This window comes from Rhinatrema bivittatum, chromosome 3, assembly GCF_901001135.1.
Source record: "Rhinatrema bivittatum chromosome 3, aRhiBiv1.1, whole genome shotgun sequence".
NCBI lineage: Eukaryota > Metazoa > Chordata > Amphibia > Gymnophiona > Rhinatrematidae > Rhinatrema > Rhinatrema bivittatum.
Genome location: NC_042617.1, coordinates 120238350 through 120261551, shown reverse-complemented (window position 1 = coordinate 120261551; position 23202 = coordinate 120238350). Strand labels below are relative to the sequence as shown.

Genomic DNA, 23202 nt, shown 5'->3' with positions numbered 1-23202 from the left:
CATGCTAGCAGATTACCTCAGTAGACTTTGACTTATGGGGGCTGCTGTCAGTGCATCTGTTTGCCTCAGAATAAAAAAAAGGAAACTAAATCAGTTTTGCTCAATTCTACCCCGTGATCTGTCTAGCTCAGGATGACTTCCTTCTTGACGGAGGAACAAGCCTCAAGTATGATTTTCTGCCAATATCGTTGATCACCAGAACAATGCAGGAGCTTCTCCAGGATCATGTTCTTCTGGTCTTCATAGCTCCAGCGTGGTCCAGACAGATATGGTTTGCATATCTTGTTCAGTTGTCCTGCAGTCCTCCCATACACGTAGAAACAGACCCTACATCGTTAACTCGAGACAAAGGAACACTTTATCTTCCCAGCCTTCAACCTAAAGGTTTAGATGTTAAGTGCTCAATAATCGCAGATCTTGATCTACTTGGAAAAATAGTAGATATACTTGTCTTGTCCAGAAAGCCATTGACTAGAAAAACTATGCCTTCAAATGGAATAGATATTACACGTGTTGCCAACAGAACATTTTGGACCTGTCTCTTGTGAACATAAGTATTTGCTAAAGTACTTGTTCCTTCTTTCTGATTCAGATCTTGTCATAGCTTCAGTGTGAGTATGTCTTAGTGCCATAGCAGCATACCATGTTCTGGTATGTGATATCTAAATTCTTGAGGGGGCTATGGCATGCCAAACCTTTGGTGCAGAAACTGCCAATTCATGGAACTTGACATGTTCTTTCTCAGCTCATGAAGCCTCCTTTTGAACAGTTAGCTTTACCTTACATGGAAAGTATTGCTCCTGATAGCAGTTACATCTGCTAGAACAGTTGGCGAATACCAGGTGCTCATTCCACTATCTATTGTATATGCAGTTCTTCTAAAACAGGATGGTCCTCCCAACCCACCCAAAGTTCCTTCTGAAGGTCATCTCAGCTTTTCATTTTTCAGTCCATTATATGACCTACCTACCTTTCCAAGTCCTTATGCTCATGAAGAGAGAACCCCTTCATACCTTGGACTGCAAAAGACCCTTGGCTTTTTATAAAAAAAAAAACCCAAAAAAACCTCTCATATCAGAAATCTGTTGTTCGTGTCCTATGACCCCAAGAGACTGGACATGCCAGTCACCAAAGATGCTTTGTCCAACTGGATAGCAGAATACATTCAACACTGCTATGCCCTAGCAGGTTTACAGGCCAGACTCTTGTCCAAGCTCATCAAGTAAGAGCTATGGCCTCTTAGATTACTCATCTATGAGAAATGCCTATCAGATATCTGCAAAGCTGCAACCTGGTCATCTTTTCACACCTTTTATGTCCCCCTACTCTCTAGACAACCTCTCGAGGACTGTCGGTAAATTCGGACAGGCAGTTTTCTGTAACCTGTTCTCGCAGTAGTCCACTTACCACGGTGGAGTCTGGGTTGCTTCTTCAGCAAATGCTCTGCTGCAACACTCAGCTTGGGATTCACTACATGTAATGGCTAATTCAGACTGCTTATCAATGGAAATTAAGCTTACTTACCAGAAACAGCGTTTTCTATAGATAGCAGGATGAATTAGCCATGGAATACCCACCTCCCTTCCTGGAGAGTAGACTAAATAGCTAGATTTAGTTCTGATATAGACTGGGAGAGCCTCACAAGGCAACACCCATGCAGGAACTCCCCAAACATGCTTAGTAGATCTCACAGCTCTACTAGCTTGGAGAGATGAGTCTGTTTGGTGCCACTGAATGACTTTCCCCAAATGTAACGGCCTATTTATCCTGCTATCTATGGAAAACAGTACAGCAAGCAAACTTGCTTATTGCGATGGAGGGTAATTTTGTAATATTGTTCATAAGTTACACCAAATTTCAAAGCAGACTTAAGCATACAAGTCCACTTTGAAAATTATCCTGCCAAATCTATCCATACACAGCTATACCTACTTAAACGTCTGCATAAACTGCCTTTGAAAATGTTTGTGCACACTTTTTTTTCAAAATCAAAGTTTGCATGTAAGTGCCAAACCCCTTCCAATCTCTGCCCCCAGAGGGGTGCCACCATTTAGTCCAGGTAAACTTATGGGCAGACAGGAAATACGTGCCTCAGTTTATGTGCATGTTAGGCAGGTAATTTTAAAAAAGCTTGTTTCTGCAGGTAAGGCACTGCTTCACCAGTAGAACTGATCATAGAATAGTTTGTGATGTCAGTAATACCAATATGTGTATTTAATTTTTTTCTGTTTTCTGACTATTATCCACATTGACACTACTGTTTTTTAAAACTAGTTATTATGGCAATTAAATGTTTTGTGCTTTGGTGTAGATGACATGAAAGTGGGTAAATAACTTTGAGGAATGAAATCTGGGTATATTGTAGACATGCTGGGCAGAAGTGGAGACAAGCCTGAGAACCTCAGACCTTAGACTGATCAGAAAGAGAAATTCAGGAAACTACTTCTGGGAAGGAGGAAAACCATTTTAATAACATGCATGTCTCTATGAAGCACTGCTGATTTAATAGTCATATTAATGTAATACTTGTGGTGTATTTCTTTTTTTAAGAAGGAAAAGTGTTTTTAAAATAAGTTTAGAAAGTTATATATGGAAATAGTTGAAGTTATACAGTAAGCATTTCATAACTATATAACACTGTCCTAATAAGGTGTAGTGTATATATTAGTCTACACTTGCACTTTAGATATACAGTAACATTTTGATTTACTTTAATGTCACTCTTATTAAATTACTTCTCAATGGTTACCATTTTAAAGGTTTATTCTAAGTGCTTGTTTTATCTGCCTTGCATTGTAAAAATGAAATGGAATGAAAATCTTTAAAAATCTTTCATAATGCTTCCTCTTATTTTAGCACACGAAAAAAGATCTTGAAGGGTTTCAGAAGTTGTTCCACAGGTTCTTGCAAGAAAAAGGTCCTTCTGTAGACTGGGGAAAGATTCAGAAGCCTCCAGAGGATTCCGTAAGTTGCAGTTGAATAGTAATATATGTGACTTTAGACAATGATGCTTAGGGTTCCAGATTTGTTTATACTCTTACAGTAGAATACCTTGACAAGATGTACAGCAACAAAAAGCATGCTTTTGTAGCAATGCAATTTATGTTTATGACATGTTTTATGACCATTATTTACCATCATGAAGGAAGTACTAATTCCCTTAACTTATTACTCAAAAACCTTTCAAGTTTTCAGGAATAAATTATCAAAAACATTTGTAACGAATACATCATCCAAATACATTTAAATCATTGCTAATTCAACCAGAACAAAAAGACATTGGTGAGGGCCCTAAACCATCAAAAACACATGCATAAATATATTTACCCCCATGCTTGAAAGTAAGCACCTACTGAGTCAAAAAATCCCACAAAATCTCCACCCAGTCATAAGAATAAAAATTAAATACTAGGGATTCCTACCTATGTTGAAGGTCCATGACTTGCCTCTGACTGATGGGAGAGTGTGTGGTGGGCCTGGGGGGAGGGAGGGCCAGTGCTGGCATCATTACAGCGGCACTGAGGTTACCCCATAGGATATGGGCAGCAGTGGCATTCCTACCTGCATTGAAGATCCGTGGCTTGCCTCTGACCGGTGCGGTGGGAATGGGAGAGCAGCGTTGATGTCATTATTGTAGCACCGAAGTACCTCCATAAAATCTGAATGGCAGTGGCTTGCTGCCACCGGCACATTAGAGGTGCGCTCCTTCTCTCCATCTTTCTCCAGGATAATGTGGGCAGGAAAAGGGAAAGATTCTCCCCCCCCCCCATGACTTCAACTGTGGTGAGTAGTCTAATGGACTCCCATTTAATTTGTGTTAATCCTGTTTTAAATGCTTCTGGCGATTCTATAGATGCTCTACTGAGTTCTGAATATCGCCCATCATCTATAATGCCCCAGTGTTCATTAGAACTGGGTGAGAAGGGCTCTAAGTCTAGTATGGAGACCCCAGAGGGGGATGTATTGGGGACCTCACCAATTGGAGCCCAAGAGGTATCTGCCCTACAATAGGCTTCCACTCGGGGTTCTCTGTCTGAACAGAGTAGATCTTGTCCCTATTCTGGAAGGAATTTGCAAGGAATTAAGTTGATATTCCTCAACCGGTTCTTCTATCTCAATCTCATCTTTTGGTAGCTCCTTCTGAAGATGTCTCAGAGTCAAAAGAAATTTAGTTGAGACATTTGGAGATGTCATGTATGGAATTTTCATTGTCTCAGCCTATGTTACAATTGTTTCAAATTTTTTACGAGCTACTTTTCGGGAAAATAACTGAGATGGATGGCTGTAATTAAGGACAATTTAAGTCTGCTACAAAACTGAATAGATGGAAAATAAGTCTAGATCAAGAAACTTAAGACTTAACATTCCAAAAACTCATTGGTTGTCTGGAATAATTATTCGAGAGATGCTGTAGAAATATTACAATTCTTGACTGAGAAGGTTTTCCTGATTTCTAATTATATACCTGAGGCAAAAAAAGTTTCCAATATTATAACTTTCTTACGATATGTCGCCTCCTTCGGATGGCCTTTCTTTTCTCAATTTCTCCAAAACTCCCAAGATTTGATTGCATCTAGAGCGATGTTTATTTCCTTTGTACTTGAGTCAGATAAGGGGCCTGTTTTTCATCAATACTTTAAATATAAAAATATTTCCTTTTGTGAGGATAAAACCCAGATGTTTCCAGACATCTCCAGGGAAACAGATGAAAGAGAGAAACCTTTTTCTCCAGTTCAAATGCCATATTTTACAAATCTGGCTACCTTCTTCCTGAGATTTCCCTGTAAGTGTAAGGTGGTCTTTAAGAAAAAAATTATTTTTGTGGATCCCTCTCACTTGACTACATTTTTAGATGATGAGCAAGTTAAGAGTTTTGGGATTGGTGCTACCACTTGGACCTCCATTTCGCACCTTTATTTCTTGTTACATTTCCTAATGTTCCCTAATTTTTTTTTGCCTCTTATTATTGTGGGCGTATTAATGTGCTTCTAAGATGGTGTGGGGTTTTTTTTGTTTTTTTTAACAATGACCATGCCTGTTTGTTTATTTATATATTTATTTGTTTTTATATACCGGTGTTCGATTTTACATATCACATCGGTTTACAGGCAACTGAGTGGTGCAGGAAATCAGGCGTTTCCTTTTGTTTGATACAAGGAACATCTATAACAAAAAAAAATGGATAAAAATGTTGTATGTTTGTAACCTTTACACCTGTACCGTTCAATTTTTTTTTCTAACCATTTTTCTCATTTTATAAAAGGTTTCCTTTTGAAAGTTTAATGCTAGAGCAGTGGATTTGCTTATTGTCCCCCCCTTCCAGTCACTAATTCAAATTTTGATTATGATATGAACACTATTGCCAAGTGGCCCCACCACCGTTAACCCCTCTCAGCAAATCCTGCGTGCCACTAAGAATTAGATGATCTAAAATAGTAATCCATCTAGGAACTTAATGGTGTTCTCCATAGACAGGATAAAATAGCCTTGCTTACTACCTGCCCCCTGGAGAGTCTATTAATGAGCTAAAACTAAGCTCTACAATCAACTGAGGGGCTCTTGCGGCAGCACATGCACAGCAGAGCAGAAACTTTGAGCTAAGAGATGAGTCTGTTTGATGCCATTGGATGATGTCACCCCATGAGTCATGGCTAATTCATCCTGCAGTCTACAAAGAACCCAATTTGCTGTAAGCAAACTTGCTTTCCCTTGCCTTTTGCTGTTTCTTGAGTGTTAGAACAGAAGCTAATTTCTATTGAGCCAACAGGTTCGGATCAAAATATGCCTGTGAAACAATATATAAGCCTCCAAAGATGAGATTTCATGACCTGAAATAAGTTCAATCCAAATTGACCAAAGAGTTGTCTCCACATTCTCTCTTAATTGGAATCTGTTTGGAAGGAGCCCTAAGATTCTCTGGATAATGGCTTTCACCCTTTTGAGGCACATGCTATATTGCATTTTATTCTGTCGTCAAACACCTCTTTCCTTTTCCCACCTTACCCCACTGTAGCCCCTTTTTTTCCTCCTCTGTTAGCCACTCCCATACCAATTATAAATTCTTTTCTCCAGTCTAGAGCTGTAGCTATGCAATTGGGTGTCTATGGCCAAGTGGGAAAACTGTGCCCTCACCCATTACACAACACATGACATCACGAGTTGGGAGACTCTGTTCAATGTTTGTACAGCAATGCCCATGGCCAATGCAAGGGGTAGTAGGTGCCCTAGGAAAACTTTACAGCCTTGCACCCCCACCCCCATCACAGTCTTCTCACACACAATTAAAAATTATGCATTTATACTAACAGATTTTACATGAGAGAGAACATTCAAAGCAGTCTTCGGAGGTAAAAATATCTCTTACAATATGTATATTATATTTACATGCATTGCTGATGTGCCAACCAGAAAATCTTGCAAAAAAGCAAGAGATACTTGGAACCTATATGGTTTTAGGTCTACTGTAATGCATCTTGAGCTGGGCATGTCCCCAGAAAGTCACTCAAACAGCAAGAACCCTACCTATTAGGAAAACAGAATAATCCAAGCTGCTATAGATCCCTACCTAGAAACTACACACTATTGGAATACCTCACTTCAGCCACTCATACAAAACACAGATAGACCCTGAAATACAGAATAAAGAGACCATACAGTATAAATAGAAATATACAGACACAAACTGAACTGGAAACCACAACAAGCCAAATTCTGTGTGCACTGCAACAGTGTAAAAAAACAAATTACCATTCCTCATAAAACAAAATTAGTGAAACCATTCCAATGAATAGAATAACATTCAGTAATTAAAACTCATATAAAAATTTTCCAAACATCAATAAAATATTTCAAAACACACACATCAAATAACACCCAACAACTAAAATAAGGATTTTTAAAAATTTCCCGTTATCCATACCTTGGAACTTTTGATTTCCAGGTGCCCTGAAATTGTCATGGATTAGTAGACAGAGTAACTGGGGTAGTTGTGCACACACATGTTTTCTCTCACTCCCCCACCTACATAGACACATGCTCTCTCTCACTCACTTCCCTTGAATTAGCAGGCAGCAGCAGTCTTTCTTTAGCCCCTGTGGCCAAGGGAACGTCTTGCAGCCACAGGGCATTGGACTACTTCTAGCAATTGATGCTCCACCTTCTCCAAAGCAGTGTGAACCTGCTGAAATAGACAGCGTCATAAGCACTGCCTTAGTAAGTGTAAAAGCTTTTACACTTACTAAGGCCGCGCCAACCACACTATTGATTTTGATGGGGCTGCGCTGCTTTTTCTTCTCCTGAGGACCTGCTGGCTGAACAGTTCTCCTTGTCACCTTTTTGTAGCGGTGCCTATGGCTCTGCTCCAGTCCCTCCTCTACCCCTGCAGCCCTCACTCCTTTTTTTTTTTTTCCTTTTTCTTCCTCTCCCTGTCCCCCCCCCCCCCCCCACTAACCCTTTCACTCTCCTTTATTTCCCCACTCCCGCTGGTGCCTCCCAGGCCCCAGTGAGGGCTGTAGATGCATTGTTCTCTCTGCTTCTGCTCCTTCTTAGCCCCACTCGGGTTGTTTCCTGCTACTGCAGCTGACTACCATACTGTTTCCACTGAATGGAAAGGATGTGGGGGGGATGGTCTGCATGGCTTGCTCTGTCAGCTGAGCAGGGATTCTTTTGGCTTTGCAGTCTGCTTGTCGGCAGTCAAAATCGGCTCCCTGGTTGCAATCAAGCAAATACATTTTCAAAAGCCTGATATTCTTCAGTTTTCTTTGACTTTGTATGATACGTATGGTACTTGTGTTTAAACAAAAAAAATGTGTTTAGTCATTAGTTAGACTAGGGCAGTGATGGGCAATTCTAGTCCTTGAAGGCCACAAAGTGGTCTGATGTTCATTTTATCCACAATGTTATGCATGAGATTTGCATGCACATTGGATGGAGAAATCTCATGTATATTCATTGTGGGTATCCCAAAAACCAGTCTGGTTTGTGGCCCTCAAGGAAGGAATTTCATTTTTGGTGTCTAAGGCCCATGCAAATAATGCCTTAATCTGTTAATTTTCTTTCTGGGGTGTTGTCTCATTCTCGTTGCAGCTCATTGAATGGCTTAATCTTAGTGCAAGTTTTATTGGCCTGTATATAGTACAATAAACCCTTTAGCTTGCATCTGTGTGCCTAGCATTTTTCTTCTAATAAGTGCCCAGCATGATGTCCTGCCAAATAACATTCTGGAGCTAGCATACTTTACTTTCCCTCTCCCAGCAAAGATGGGTTTCCAAATTTCGTCTGGGTCATAAACTAATCTTGATTTTGTGCATGGATTTGTAGTTCTGATTTTCCTAAAACTGAGCTAGACTGCCACTAATGACTGTTATGACTTATTAATTCTGTACACAGGTTTGGTACACATATGTTTTTTTTTTTAATTACATTGAATATTGACAAATGTGTTTAATTACTATAACTTAACATACACAGACTAACAATATCACTCCCACTCTGTTTTATATTTCTTTGCTTTATACCATAAATATCTCTAATTTTAAGTTTTTAACCCATTTTTATTATATTTTTGACTTGATTGAATGTATTTTGTTTTATGTACTTTACATTGACTTTAATGTATGCGATTTTAGTTCGTAAACCACTTAGACCACAACCATGTATAAGTGGTATTTAGAAACTTTTAAATAAATAATGCTCAAATTTTCAATTAAAATGGAATGTATTATTTTCCCGGTTAGTAACTTACCATACTATCAGTCCAATAGATGAAAAACAAAGTATTAAAAAAAAACAAAAAAACTTTGCATTGAAAAACACCCAAGATAGAAGTACAGAGCATCCTTACTTGTAAAGAGGAGATATACAGAGAAAACAGATTTTGGGGAAGAAAATCTTAAACGGTTTACTTTTAGTTAATCACCTGCTAAATGTGTATTTTTTTTAATTATTATTTTTTTTTTTAGATTCAGCCCTATGGAAAGATAAAGGCAAGAGGCTTGCCTGATAACATAGCATCTGTCTTGAACAAGCTAGTGGTGCTAAAACTTAATGGCGGTTTGGGCACCAGCATGGGCTGTAAAGGCCCAAAAAGTCTTATTGGTGTTCGCAATGAGAATACCTTCCTGGACCTAACCGTGCAACAGATTGAGGTGAGTACAGGAGCCTATCCTGTTCATGGAAATGTATTAACTTTGTTCAAGTTAAGGAATGAATACAGTTTTTTATTTTATTTTTTACTATTTATTTTCTAGACAAATCATTATACAACTATCATTTTAAAAAGGTGACTTATTTCAAATCAAGATATCCACAAAACATGTCGATGGCCAAAATGTCAGACTTGGAGGTTTCTATTAGCCAAAATATTTGTCACAAATTCTCTAACTAGGAGAAATCAAAAGTGTTTTTTTTTCATCCAAACTATGTATATATAATCCTTTTGAAAAGTTTCAATAAATGTGGAAATGTAGCAGAAACATTAAATACTTCACAACACTTATCTGCAATGAATATTCATAATGTTGGTAATACAAAGCCTGGAAACAAAACGACAGACAAAAAAAAACCTGTCCAAAGGTTGTGAATGTTCTGTGGTGTTCACTTCTTGGTCCCCAGATTATCCAAATCTATTAGGAGTACATATTCGAAAGCCATTTAGAATATCCTTGCCTGGTTAAATTCTAGGTGGATAATTCGTTATCCAGATAGAATTTAGCCGGGTAAGTTGGGGGCGTTCCTAGGGGGGGAGGAGCTGAGTTAGCCAGTTAACTTAATTGGCTAACTCCAGATGTGCCATAGGGCAGGTCTAAAGTTAGCCAGATACCCCACATCCGGCTAACTGTAACTTATCAGGGTGTATTCATCAGTGCGGCTGTGCTGCTGAATATCCTGATTGTTAGCCAGAAACGCGTATCCGGCTAACTTAAGTAGCTGCTTAGTGGCTGAATATTTACCCCTTAGTCTTTTGCTTCTGTGCCAACGATTTCATCCTTTATGAAACTTCAACAGGTGTGCAGAGTACTTCACAAAACACATTTGCAGTGAATATTCATAATGCTGGTAATGCAAAGCCTGCTGATGAAATGGCGAACGCTCTCCCTAAAATTGTAAAATTATTCACGTATCGATTCCTGACACTGCAGTGTTTCAGTATACATATGCCTTCGGGGGTAGATATTCATCACGCACGGCAAAGAAAACATAGGGCCTCATTTTCTAAAGTATCGCGGGCCTGTGATACTTTAGAAAATTGCGCTAATGGGGGGGCGGGGGTCGAAATGGGGGGGTGGTCCTGCACTAGCCAGCAGCAATCGCACCGCTGCGGTACGATTGCTGCTGGTTTCGCACCCAATAGCGCCACCGTGAAAGGTGGTGCTATTGGGCGCGAAATAGGACACGAAAAGACTCCTTACCTTTTCACCGTACGCGCCTTCTTTGCAGAGTCAGCCCCGGTGACGCCCCGACGACTCCTCTTCTGGGGTCGATTCCTCCCCCATATCGCTTGTGCTGATAACGCAAGACTGCGCTGCTAGCGCAAGCATGTGCTAGTGTTCGAAAATGAGGCCCATAGTCTTAACTTCCACTAAACTTATAAAACTACTATTACCCAAAAAAAAAAAAAATCTTAAGCTTACTTTGAAAATGGACATCTGGTCTCTTCACTGTCAAAAGCAGATAAATCACTTTGCTTGCCTTATAATTTAAATGATCATAGACCAATCAGAAGCCTTGTTCATGATGCACAGCTCACCTGTATATTAGTAAAACTCAGACCATTCGACTTCCTTGTTCCTAGTTTGGTGCTACTGGATTCCACTTAAAAATGTAAGCCTGTTCTTTCTGCAGAAGCATCTTAGAAAAATCTCTCCCCTGTCTTCTGATGGGGACACAGGTTTTACCAAAACAGAGTAGATTAAATCATCTACAGCATGGCCCTTCTTTAACCAATGAATTACAAGGGGAGCTTCTAGCTTTGATCGTTTCAGGCAACTCAGATAGTCCTGAATGTGGATCTTTATCGTACAATTGTTTTTTTCCCCCGATAGAAATCAGCCCGCATGGACACCATATCAGGTAAATAATTGCTGTGGATTCACAGGTAGTAAAGGAATCCAATTTAAATGGATGACAACCTGGTAAAGATAATGTATCGCCTTTGAATGATCTCGGACAGACATTATCTTTACCTGTACATTGTGAACAAGGCTTCTGATTGCATTCAAACCATTTATAGACCAAAAACCCTTTTGGATGATTTCTCCTAGTTGGAGAATTTGTGACATGTTTTAGCTAACGATAAGACTTTGTAGAAACTTCCAAGTATGACATTCTAGCCATTGATGTGTTTTGTGGATATTTCAAGTCAACAAGTCATTTTTTTAATGATAGTTGTATGACTTTTGCTAGAAAAGAAATAGTAAAAATATAAAAAAAATTAAAAACTTCAAGTTAAGGAATGTAAAAGTTTTTTACATTCTATGCTGTAGTGGTTAAATATTTTGTAATGTGGGGATAGTAAATGCGGTTTTGTATTAGCATGGAAATTTATTAACAATTGACTCAGATCTGTTGCATGCATACCTTTTATTTATACCATAACTTAATCATGAAAATGACAGGTTTAGATTAGAGAGCAAAGAAATAGATTGTTGAATTTATATAAGGTAGTCTGACCAGATAGTTCAGCATTGTATGATGCCATGTTGGCAGTCCATGTTTAGTTCTCAAATGCAGCTTCTGTTCTTTGAGTTAGTGGCTGAGGATAACGCAGAAGTAATGTTCAGAGCCCATGAATGGGGAAAATGCCAGCTAAAATGGAAGAGCCACATCTGTTGGTCAGGCTCAGGAGAACACATGTACCAGCTTCTGGAAGGCAGTTTAGTCTGTGGCTCCTAGCTAACAGGGGTTATAATCATGTGGCTAAAAGGGGAGGATTTAAAATGTTGGGAAGTCTTTTCTGCTTTTTGGGTTGGTAGGAGTGGTAGTGGAGACCAGCTTGGGACAGATATGGAGAGCAGTAGAAGGAAAAGGAGTTCAAATGTCAAGTAAAAGAGGGGAGGAAAAGTTAGCATTTGGCTGCATATGGGAACTTATTTGTATATCTAATCAGATGAATCTTAACTGAGCAGACTGGATGGGGGCATTTTGGTCCTTATCTGATGTGGGATAGGTTCTGATTCAGTGGTAAGCTAAAAAAAAAAGCAGGAGGAAGCTGCCTGAAAATTTACAATGTGGTTGGTTCTGTGTTACAAGGTAACAGTTTTGAGGTGTATGTATGAAACTATTGACCTTGTGGCAGCAGTGAAGAATCTGAGATATGGAATCCAAATGGCATAGTTTTACTAGAGGAAGATCACATCAAATAAGTCTGGTCAAGTCCTTCAGCTGGGTGACCAAAGAATTAGATGAGAAGTGAGTGCCCAGATGTGGTATACTTAATTTTGACATTGTTCTATACAGGAGGCTCATAAATAAGCTGAGCAGCCAGGGGCGAGTCCTAAGGTGGCTGACTTGGGTAAGAAACTGGTTGAGTTAATGTCAACAGGGTCAGTGCAATTTACTTGGAAGATTAAGAGAAATTGGGGAGAAGAGAGCTATCTGTGGAATGCACTGGATTAATTGAGGACTGATTTTTGTTCAGTGTTTTGATAAATGATATCGTAAAAGAGTCGGCAAAGGTTTGTCTTTTTTGCAGATAGTAATCTCTCTATCAGAATAGATACTCTGGATGTAAATAGAAAAAAGAAGAGTGATCCAAGAAAGCTTGAAGAGTGGTCAAGTGTTTGGCAACTAAAATTTAATGCAAAAAAAGGGTGCAGAAATGCAAGGGAACAGTTCATGTTGAGGGGGAGAGGTGTGCACCAAACTGGGGGGAGAACACAAGGTAATGAGATCTGATGATCTCAAGGTTACAGAATTGTGTGAGAAGTCTCTGTGGCTAAGGACTGCTAGAGTGCATAGGAAAAAGTGATATTGGTAGGGAAAAAAGGTGGTGTTGCCTCTGTACAAACAGTAGGAAGACCTCTAATTCTATATAATTTCTGAAGGCTGTACCCTCAAATGGATATAGACAAAGGCAGTTTAGAGGGGTTATCAAAATATTTATTTAAAAAAGTGTTCTGCCCATAACAGAAAACTCTGCTAGGTGGATCACAGTAAATACATCCACAGTAAAAATAGTTCAGAGTCTGCATCATGAGCCCTGTGAAATGAGACTTAAGCACTTAAATATGTATAACCTAGAGCAGAGGGAAGTATAATAGACTTTCAAATACCTAAATAGTATAAATGATATACAAATTGCTGGGGTTTCTGTGGAAAGAATGCTCTAGAACAAGGCATAAATGATGAGGATCAGAGTGGGTAGACTGAAGAATAACAGAAGCAGGCTGGTGGATTCACAGAATAACTTCCCAATGGGGATGGTGGAGACAAATGGTAATGGAGATACAAGTATTTATTTATTTTATTTAAAAACTTTTCTATACCGTCGTTAAGTTGGTTAACCATCACAATGGTTTACATAGGGGCACAACAATAAACATATGGGTGGTATAGATTACAACTTAAGTGCCATCATTGTACGGTAACAATTCATAATTATAAATAAAGTGTGTATGTTAAGCTTGATTGTTGGGAACATTTAGGCGGTTTGGTTTTACCATTACGATGCATTGTTAGTTTAAACTAACAGCTTCTGACTTTGGTGTGCCTTTATACCTCATCTCTTTTTCTCGTTCTCTTTGTCTTTATCTTTATAGAACGCTTGTTTGAATAGCCTGGTTTTCAGATTTGTTTTGAAAATTTTCAGGTTACTCTGCAGTCTTATTTCTAGTGGCATGGTGTTCCAAAGTATGGGACCAGCCAGTGACAGTGCTCTCTCTCGTACTTGCATGAGACGTGCTGATTTGACAGAGGGGATGGTTAGAAGAGCCTTATTGGCAGATCTCAGGTTTCTCTGTGGAACATGGACGCGTAGTGCTGTGTTAAGCCAGTCGGCTTTTTCATTGTGGATTAGTTTATGGATTATACAGAGTGCTTTATATTGTATTCTTTGTTCTATTGAAAGCCAATGAAGTTCAGCAAGTGTTCCTGTAATGTGGTCATTTCTTTTTTTGCCTGTCAAAACTCTGGCAGCGGAATTTTGCAGTATTTGCAGTGGCCGTATTGTAGATTGAGGTAGTCCTAATAGCAGGGAGTTACAGTAATCTGTGCTTGCGAAAATCATTGCTTGTAGAACAGTGCGAAAATTGTTTGTCGTTAAAAGGGGTTTTAGTCTCCTCAGGATCATAAGTTTTGCGTATCCTTCCTTTATTTTCAGTGAGATGTGTTGTCTCGTGTTTAGTTCAGGGTCAACTATTACTCCTAGGTTTCTTGTTTTTATTGCAAATTCAATGTCTTGAATTTTATTGGTTATGAGTGTTGGTTGTATATGGTGAGTGTTTTTTCGTTCAAGGTGTAAGAACTCTGTTTTGTCGATGTTAATTACTAATTCCATCTGGTTTAGGAGTTGTCTGATTATTTCAAGATACATATTAGCTAGTTTCATTGTTTCTTCAATGGTGTTTACAATGGGTAATAATAGTTGTATATCATCAGCGTATATGTAATGAATGATTCCGAGTCCTGCTAGTAGGTGGCAGATTGGGAGGAGATAAATGTTAGAGTGCTGCTGAAAGGGCTGATCCCTGTGGGACGCCGGTTTGTAGTGTGACTTTTTCTGAGAGTGCATTTTTGATTTGTACCTGGAAACATCTATTGTTTAGGTATGACTGAAACCATTGTATTGTTTTATTAGTGAGCCCTATTTCCTTTAGTCTATCGATTTAGAATTCTGTGATTGACTGTGTCAAATGCTGCAGAGAGATCTAATAGAACCAGGATGTAGTGTGTTCCTGTATCAAATCCTCTTAAGATATTATCTGATAGAGCTAATAGCAATGTTTCTGTGCTGTAATGTTTGCGGAATCCGTGCTGAGCTGGGTATAGGATGTTGTTGTTTTCGAGGTGGTTTGATAGTTGTTTTTGTACTGTTTTTTCGATTAGTTTGGCTATTAGGGGTAGGTTGGAGACTGGTCTATAGTTGCTGAGATTTAGTGGGTCGAGGTTCTTTTTCTTGATTGGTTTGATTATGGCTCCTTTCAAGATGTCTGGCATTACTCCTTCATTTAGTGAGAGGTGGTTGATTTTAGTTAGTGTTGGGGTTATAGTGTTGGCTAGTTTTTTTTAGTTCTAAAATGGGTATGGTGTCAATAGCGTGAGTAGCTGGGTTCAGTTGATTGATCATTTTCTCGACTTCAGGATGTGATGCTTCGTCAAATTCTGACCATATACTGACATCTCGAGTGGGCATCTTAATTTCTTGTTTCGTAGTGTTGGGGATTTTTTTTCTTAGGTTCTCAATTTTGTCTTTAAAGAATTGTGCTACGTCATTGCATTGATTTTCTTGTAGGGACAAGTGATTGCTTGTGTTATCATTTGTTAGGTTCTTTACTATGTTAAATAGGGTTCTGGGGTTATTTGTGAATTTTTCTATTTTTGCACTGTAGTATTTCTTTTTGGTATCTAAAATTGTTTTTTTGTAGTATGCTAGTTGTTTTCTGTATTTAGTTAAATTCTCAGTAGTTTTGTTATTTTTCCATTCTTTTTCCTTTTTTATTTATTTTTATTTATTTTTGTTTTTCTATACCGGCATTCACGGAAGTTCGTATCATGTCGGTTTACATAAAACAAGGGGTGAGCAATACATTATAACGTACATAACTAAAACAAGAGAGTATACATTACAAGAGTATAACAAGTGCATGGAAGAAAAAGTTACAATAAAACAGGGGTTATTCTAACTGGGATTAGAGTTAGAGGAAAGATAAAAAGTTTAACAAGAAGTAAAACATTGTTGTGATTGGTTGGTAGTGTCTAAGTATCCGTTTAACTTCTTTTTTTTTTCTAAGTATCAGTTTAACTTCTTTGATTTGATCACTATACCATGGATTATTTGGCTTTTGTTCTTTAAAGTGAGCTGTTTTTAGCGGATTTAGTTCGTTAGCTAATGAAGTGGTGCTGATTAACCAGTCAGTAGTGGCGCTGTGACTATCTTCGTAGTTGATGTGTGTTAATTTTTCCGTTAGTTTGTCTTTAAGAGTGTCTGTGTTGAAAGGGGGGCGATACAAGAATTCGGCTGGTTCGGTGTTTTGCTTTACTATTTGTCCTTTGTGCTTGATCTGAGAGTTAATGAGGAAGTGGTCTGACCATGGGATTTGTGTGTATTCGGTTTTTATGTTTTCAAGGAGGCTACTGTTAATGAATGTTAGGTCAAGTGAGTGTCCAGCTTTGTGTGTTGCTTTATCAGTGACCAGTTTAAACCCTAATGCAGTCATGATGTCAGTCAGTGTTTGGCAGGTATTTGATCGGGGGAAAGCGTCCATGTGTACAGAGGTACCTTTGTTTTAACTGCAAGGGAATAACTGGGCTCTGAGATTGCCCCAGGAAAAGAAACTGGTCAGACTAGATGGGTCTATCAGTTCTGATCTGCCATCATATTCTTTCTATGTCAGCAGTAGCTTAACAACTGTGACAAGACCATACAGAGTGACCCTGAGAAGCTTTAATCCCCTGATCCACAGGAACTCTTGCACATTCCTGGGAAAGATGATGTCTCCTGCATAAAAATTCCTCACCTTGGTGTCGTTTTTCTTTTACATGGGGGGGAGGGCAATCTTTTTTTTTTTTTTTTTTTTAATCTCATTCCTATGTAAAATATTCGTAGCTGTGAGGAGATTTTTGGGTACTGACCATGGCAGATAGCTTTTGAGGCAGTCGTTCTTGCTACCTGTCCTACATTGCATTTTCCTGCTCTTTCTCTGATGCTCAGTGACATTGATTTGCAATGTATTTAATATTGCAAGATTTTTTTTATTTTTAGGGTAGTTCTTCCAATTTAAAAAAGACTTGTTTTTGTTTGTAGCATCTGAATAAAACTTACAATACCGATGTTCCTCTTGTTCTAATGAATTCTTTCAACACGGATGAAGACACAAAAAAGATTTTGCAGAAATACAGTCACTGTCGTGTGAAAATCTACACATTTAATCAAAGCAGGTACTGAATAATGGAAGTCTTGATATTTTACTGTGCTTGCTTTTGCAGTCCACAGAATCAATAGAAATTGGATATGACTATTTTTAAAACTTGAATTTCACCTTTCTGTGCTCGGTGGATTATTAACTGTGTGATAACCTGCTTTTTTTTTATCTGCTGCATCATAATGCTCATCACAAAATGCATTTTGCATGTTGAAATTCACAACCATTTAGCAAGATTTATGAATTTCTATGGAAAATTCACAAGTGTACCTTGACAGTGTGATAGGAATAGCAATCACATCACAGCTCAAAGTAAAGGCTCTATGTTGCTGCATTCCAGCTTATGTTGGACTTTGACAGGATACTATCTTTATTGACACTTATACCATGAGAGAGAAAGTGACTTGCCCAAGGTTCACAAGGAGCATCCATGGGAGGAATGGGATTCGAAACCTGATTTCCCTGGTTCTCGACCCATTGCCCTAATCCAGTGATGGCAAACTCCACTCCTGAAGTGCCACAAACAGGCCAGGCTTTTAGGATATCCACAATGAATATGCATGACAGAGATTTGCATGCAAATCATTCATATTCATTGTAGTTATCTTGAAAATCTGGCCTGTTAGTGGCCCTCGAGGACTGGAGTTTGCCATGCCAGCTTTAATCATTAGGTCATTCTTCCTTGGATATTTTGAAATTGAATCTGTTCAAATTACAGCTTCGGGCATTATACTTTCTCAGTGGAAAGAAGAGTGTATAATTATAAAGATTGCAGTAATACCTGATTCTTTAAGTTGAACTTGGTTTTAATGCAGCTGTGCACTGCTTGGAGACATTGATTTCCGGTTTCAAATTTAACATGACTGAGGCATGCATATGTTCTGTAGGGAAATAGTGAAGCAATGGTGATAACCAGAGGAACAGATTATAATTTTGTAATGTTTATTAAAATATAAATATAGAATTAATAGTTTAAAGATATTGAGGGCGATTGAGTTTTCAGTGTAAAACCTAAAATAGTGCATAAGGCTGTAGTATCTTTTGTGATTGGCTTGGTATTTAGCAGCTGAGCACCATGAAAATCCAAGGTCACTCTGACTGGCCTCAAACTCAATACAGTGTCTGATTTCAAGCTCTGTATCATAAAGAGGTTAATGTCCACTCATTAATGAAGAATGCTAACGAAAAACATTGTCTTTCAGGTATCCTAGAATCAATAAAGAGTCTTTGCTACCTGTAGCCAAGGATGTATCTTACACAGGAGAGAATTCAGAGGCCTGGTATCCTCCAGGTCATGGTGATATTTATGCCAGTTTCTACAATTCTGGTTTGCTAAATACTCTTATAGATGAAGGAAAGGAATACATTTTTGTTTCTAACATAGACAATCTAGGTGCAACAGTGGATCTGTATATTCTTAATCATCTTATGAACCCACCAAATGGAAAACGCTGTGAATTTGTCATGGAGGTTACTGATAAAACAAGAGCAGATGTAAAGGTAAATATACAACATTTTTCTTTTCTGTTAAGAGCTTGATGATTGGTTTATATAATGATTTACATCCAAACATCTGAACAAACTTTACAATTTAATGTTTAATGATCATAGCAGCTTAAGTATTTTTCTTTCAAGGGAGCAATTTTCCAACAGTCCACATTAGGGCAAGGACCAGGTGCCATACTTGCCTGTGGGTTTTGCACCAGTTTTCACAGCAGAAGTGCACATATACTTTCACTTTTTAAACTTGACACTTTTTAAACTTGACAGAGTATATGTCCTCGCTGCTTTTTCAGTGAAGAGTTTTGCTGGAAAAGTATGTCACGTTTTTGCAAATGCACTCTGTGTACTTCTGTACAGTACTGCAGACTCTAATCTTCTAAAACCTTGACTACTGTAACTCCTTACTTCTAGGTCTTCCAGCAAGTCACCTAAAACTCTTGCAACTATTACAGAATGCTGCAGCACAACTACTGTTAGGATCTAGGAAATATGATCACATTACACCCTCATTGATAGCACTGCATTGGTTACCAGTACAATCCAGAATCTACTATAAAGTCTTAATGATGATCAGCATCATTCATTCCAACAACACCAGCTTGTTAGAAGTGACACCACAACCATACATTTCATTTTCATTTCATTAAAAAAAATTTATTAAACGCCTAACACAAAAAAGGCCTAGGTGATGAACATAATTACATACATAAAATCAGATTTTTACAAACACATGGTTTCACAGAAACCAAAAATCATAAATCATAACGATAATAATACACATCATAATAAAACTAAAAAGAAAAAAACTAAGAAGAAAAAATCCTCTGAGAACACCAAGATCCCAAAATAAAGGCCTATGGACTATTCCCACAATAAGGAACACACATCTGACGCAAACAATAGATTGAGAATTCTCCATAGCGGGTCCAGAGCTCTGGAATTCTCTGTCTGAGGCATTGCATATTTTACCATATAGAAATTCAAAAGTGAATTAAAAACATGGCTTTTCAAAAACGCATATAATTTAACTTAAAAATATCAGATGAAACAGAACTACATAAACCAGAAGGACAAAAATAATTGTATCATGAAGAATGAATCAAACAAGAATATGCAGGATACTCAAAACAACCCACAGACTGATGAGAAAACTATCATTTTGCTTGTAAATATTAATATTCATTGCCTTATGTACTAGTTTAATTCCATATGGACTAGAAATTCTTACTAGATGGATTTATTACCTACCCACAAATACTAACTCTATAAACATTTTTTGTCATTCGTTTGTTGAATCTATAAGTATGAATGTCACTTTGTAAACCGCTGTGATCTACACATGGAATATATAAAATGTCTAAATACTTTTCTTCCCCTGATCTAAACACGACCTGGAAAGCATCTGTACTTGATAAAGCTGAAAATACACATATTGAATTATGTGCAGACTTTTAGCTGCATTGAATGGCGGCAATGTTAGTCAGCAGGTAGAACGCTTGTGAAAATTGTTCTCTGAATGGCATTGTACATGTGAGGCTTTAACAGATTTGATATTTTGCCTTCTGTGAGGGAACATTACAAAAATGCAATCTCTCATCACCAGGACCATTTATATGTGGTAAAGGAATTCATACAAAAGTTTGAATATGTGGCTTTCTGATTCAGTCCTGTTCCTGTCCATCAGATTCCCAGGATATTAAGTCTAGACTTGCATGGCAGTTTAAGAGCATATTTTTATGACTCCATGACCAACACATGTATGTTATAGAAGCTGTAGAAGTATGTGTGTGTGTGTCTTTTTAGTTGCTCTACAAGGGTGAGGGATTGGAGGGTTGTGGGCATTAGAGGCTACAAGACGAGGGTGATTTGTCTGGGGAGGGGGCTGGGGCTGCATGGTGCTCTATGTGGTTGGGATTGCAGATGTGGAGAGGTGTACATTGGAGGGAGGAGTGTGGCACACTTCCCCTTTTTGGCTGCTGGGACTGCTGTCACATTTCATTTTAGTTTTTGCCAGCAGGGCCTGGGCTCCCTGCCGGTCTTTCTGTTCCATTTCACGGGCAACTTTCATCTCTTCAGCTGGCGAGGTCTGGGACCCCCCCACCAGCGCTCCTGCTCCGTTCCTGCAGCTGCTTCCTCATCAGAACTTATGTTCTGGGTTTTCTTCCTACCAGGCATTCTTCCTGTCTTATATTGGTGTCAGACAGGTGGGCAGGCTGGCTAGTGAAAAACCAAAATCAAAAGCACTTTTATTTTCATACAACAGGTTAAAAAAAATAGAACTTTTCAGTTGCATGTTTCTGTTTTACACTTAGAAGTGGTAAATTGTATTGCCAGTTTTTTTGTTTTGTTTTTTTTAAACTGAAAGTCTCAAATTTAGGGCCGGTACCAGCCTGCTATAGATTTAGCAGCAGTTGGCATTAACATGTTCCTTTTGAATCGGGTAATCTCTGATTTGTAGACTAATTGGTCAGATTACTAAGCTGCAGTGAAACAGCACATTTCCATGCTGTTTTTTATCATGAGAAAATTCCCATGGAATTTACCAACTCTGGTACTGCAATTTGTAAACCCATGGGAATTTTCTTTTTATTGCCACAGTTGGGAAAATTGTGTTCCCAGCCATGGCAATGTGGCCTGGGCTACGTATAGCACCATAAACTTCCCCCCTCTCCCCCCCCCCCCCCGCCCTATTTACCACCACCAGATTTAAATCTAGTGCCTGGGGTTGGCCTGAGAGCATCAGCACATGCATTAGCCTGCTTATGTTCTTGCCAAAATGTCACCAACACTTCTTGAGGTGCAGTTAACCTTCAGGACTAGTGCAACTTGTGAAAACTATTCATAAGCCATACTACTTTTGCATAATGAGCTGATTTGCAAGCATTTGTATGTGATGCTCCTTTTTATTTATTTTTTAAACTCACATTGCAGCTGATTTTATTTACAGCAAGGCAAATAATGCACAGCATCACTGTATATAATGTGTAGTATTTGCTTACCAATTCACATTTATTTGCCAATCCTGCATTTTTTTTCCTTACCTCAGCTTAGTAAATAGGCTCTTAAATAAGCCATATGCAATTATCTAGGGAAAGCAGGGAGGTAAATAGAACATAAGAACATGCCATACTGGGTCAGACCAAGGGTCCATCAAACCCAGTATCCTGTTTCCAACAGTGGCCAATCCAGGCCACAAGTACCTGGCAAGTACCCAAAAACTAAATCTATTCTATGTTACCGTTGCTAGTAATAGCAGTGGCTATTTTCTAAGTCACCTTAATGGCAGGTAATGGACTTCTCCTCCAAGAACTTATCCAATCCTTTTTTAAACACAGCTACACTAACTGCACTAACCACATCCTCTGGGAACAAATTCCAGAGTTTAATTGTGCGTTGAGTGAAAAAGAACTTTCTCAGATTAGTTTTAAATGTGCCACATGCTAACTTCAGAGTGCCTCCCCCTAGTCCTTCTGTTATCTGAAAGAGTAAAAAACCGATTCACATCTACCCGTTCTAAATCTCTCATGATTTTAAACATCTCTATCATATCCCGCCTCAGCCGTCTCTTCTCCAAGCTGAAAAGTCCTAACCTCTTTAGTCTTTCCTCATAGGGGAGCTGTTCCATTCCCCTTATCATTTTGGTCGCCCTTCTCTGTACCTTCTCCATCACAATAATATCTTTTTTGAGATACGGCGACCAGAATTGTACGCAGTATTCAAGGTGCGGTCTCACCATGGAGCAATACAGAGGCATTATGACATTTTCCATTTTATTCACCATTCCCTTTCTAATAATTTCCAACATTGTTTGCTTTTTTGACTGCCGCAGCACACTGAACCGACAATTTCAATGTGTTATCCACTATGACGCCTAGATCTTTCTTGGGTGGTAGCACCTAATATGGAACCTAACATTGTGTAACTATAGCATGGGTTATTTTTCCCTATATGCATCACCTTGCACTTATCCACATTAAATTTCATCTGCCATTTCGATGCCCAATTTTCCAGTCTCAGAAGGTCTTCCTGCAATTTATCACAATCTGCTTGTGATTTAACTACTTTGAACAATTTTGTATCATGTGCAAATTTGATTACCTCACTTGTGTATTTCTTTCCAGATCATTTATAAATATATTGAAAAGTAAGGGTCCCAATACAGATCCCTGAGGCACTCCACTGCCCACTCCCTTCCACTGAGAAAATTGTCCATTTAATCTTACTCTCTGTTTCCTGTCTTTTAGCCAGTTTGTAATCCACGAAAGGACATTGCCACTTATCCCATGACATTTTACTTTTCCTAGAAGCCTCTTATGAGGAACTCTGTCAAACGCCTTCTGAAAATCCAAGTACACTACATCTACCAGTTCACCTTTATCCACATGTTTATTAACTCCTTCAAAAAAGTGAAGTAGATTTGTGAGGCAAGACTTGCCATGACTTTCTATATGTTCTGTGATTTTGATGTTTAGAACACTTTCCACTATTTTTCCTGGCACTGAAGTCAGGCTAACCGGTCTGTAGTTTTCTGGATCGCCTATGGAGCCCTTTTTAAATATTGGGGTTACATTAGCTAATCTCTAGTCTTCAGGTAAAATGGATGGTTTTAATGATAGGTTAC

General features: G+C 38.6%; 1 protein-coding gene across 2 annotated transcripts in view; it reads left to right on the top strand.

Annotated features, from left to right (window-relative positions):
• Positions 1-23202, top strand: part of UGP2 (UDP-glucose pyrophosphorylase 2) — a 100577-nt gene that overhangs the window by 57500 nt on the left and 19875 nt on the right. For both annotated transcript variants that reach the window (XM_029593662.1, XM_029593661.1), the window contains exons 3-6: positions 2857-2964; positions 8961-9146; positions 16961-17094; positions 18281-18578. In XM_029593662.1, the coding sequence (XP_029449522.1) occupies positions 2857-2964; positions 8961-9146; positions 16961-17094; positions 18281-18578 (726 nt within the window). The remainder of the gene's footprint in view (positions 1-2856; positions 2965-8960; positions 9147-16960; positions 17095-18280; positions 18579-23202) is intronic.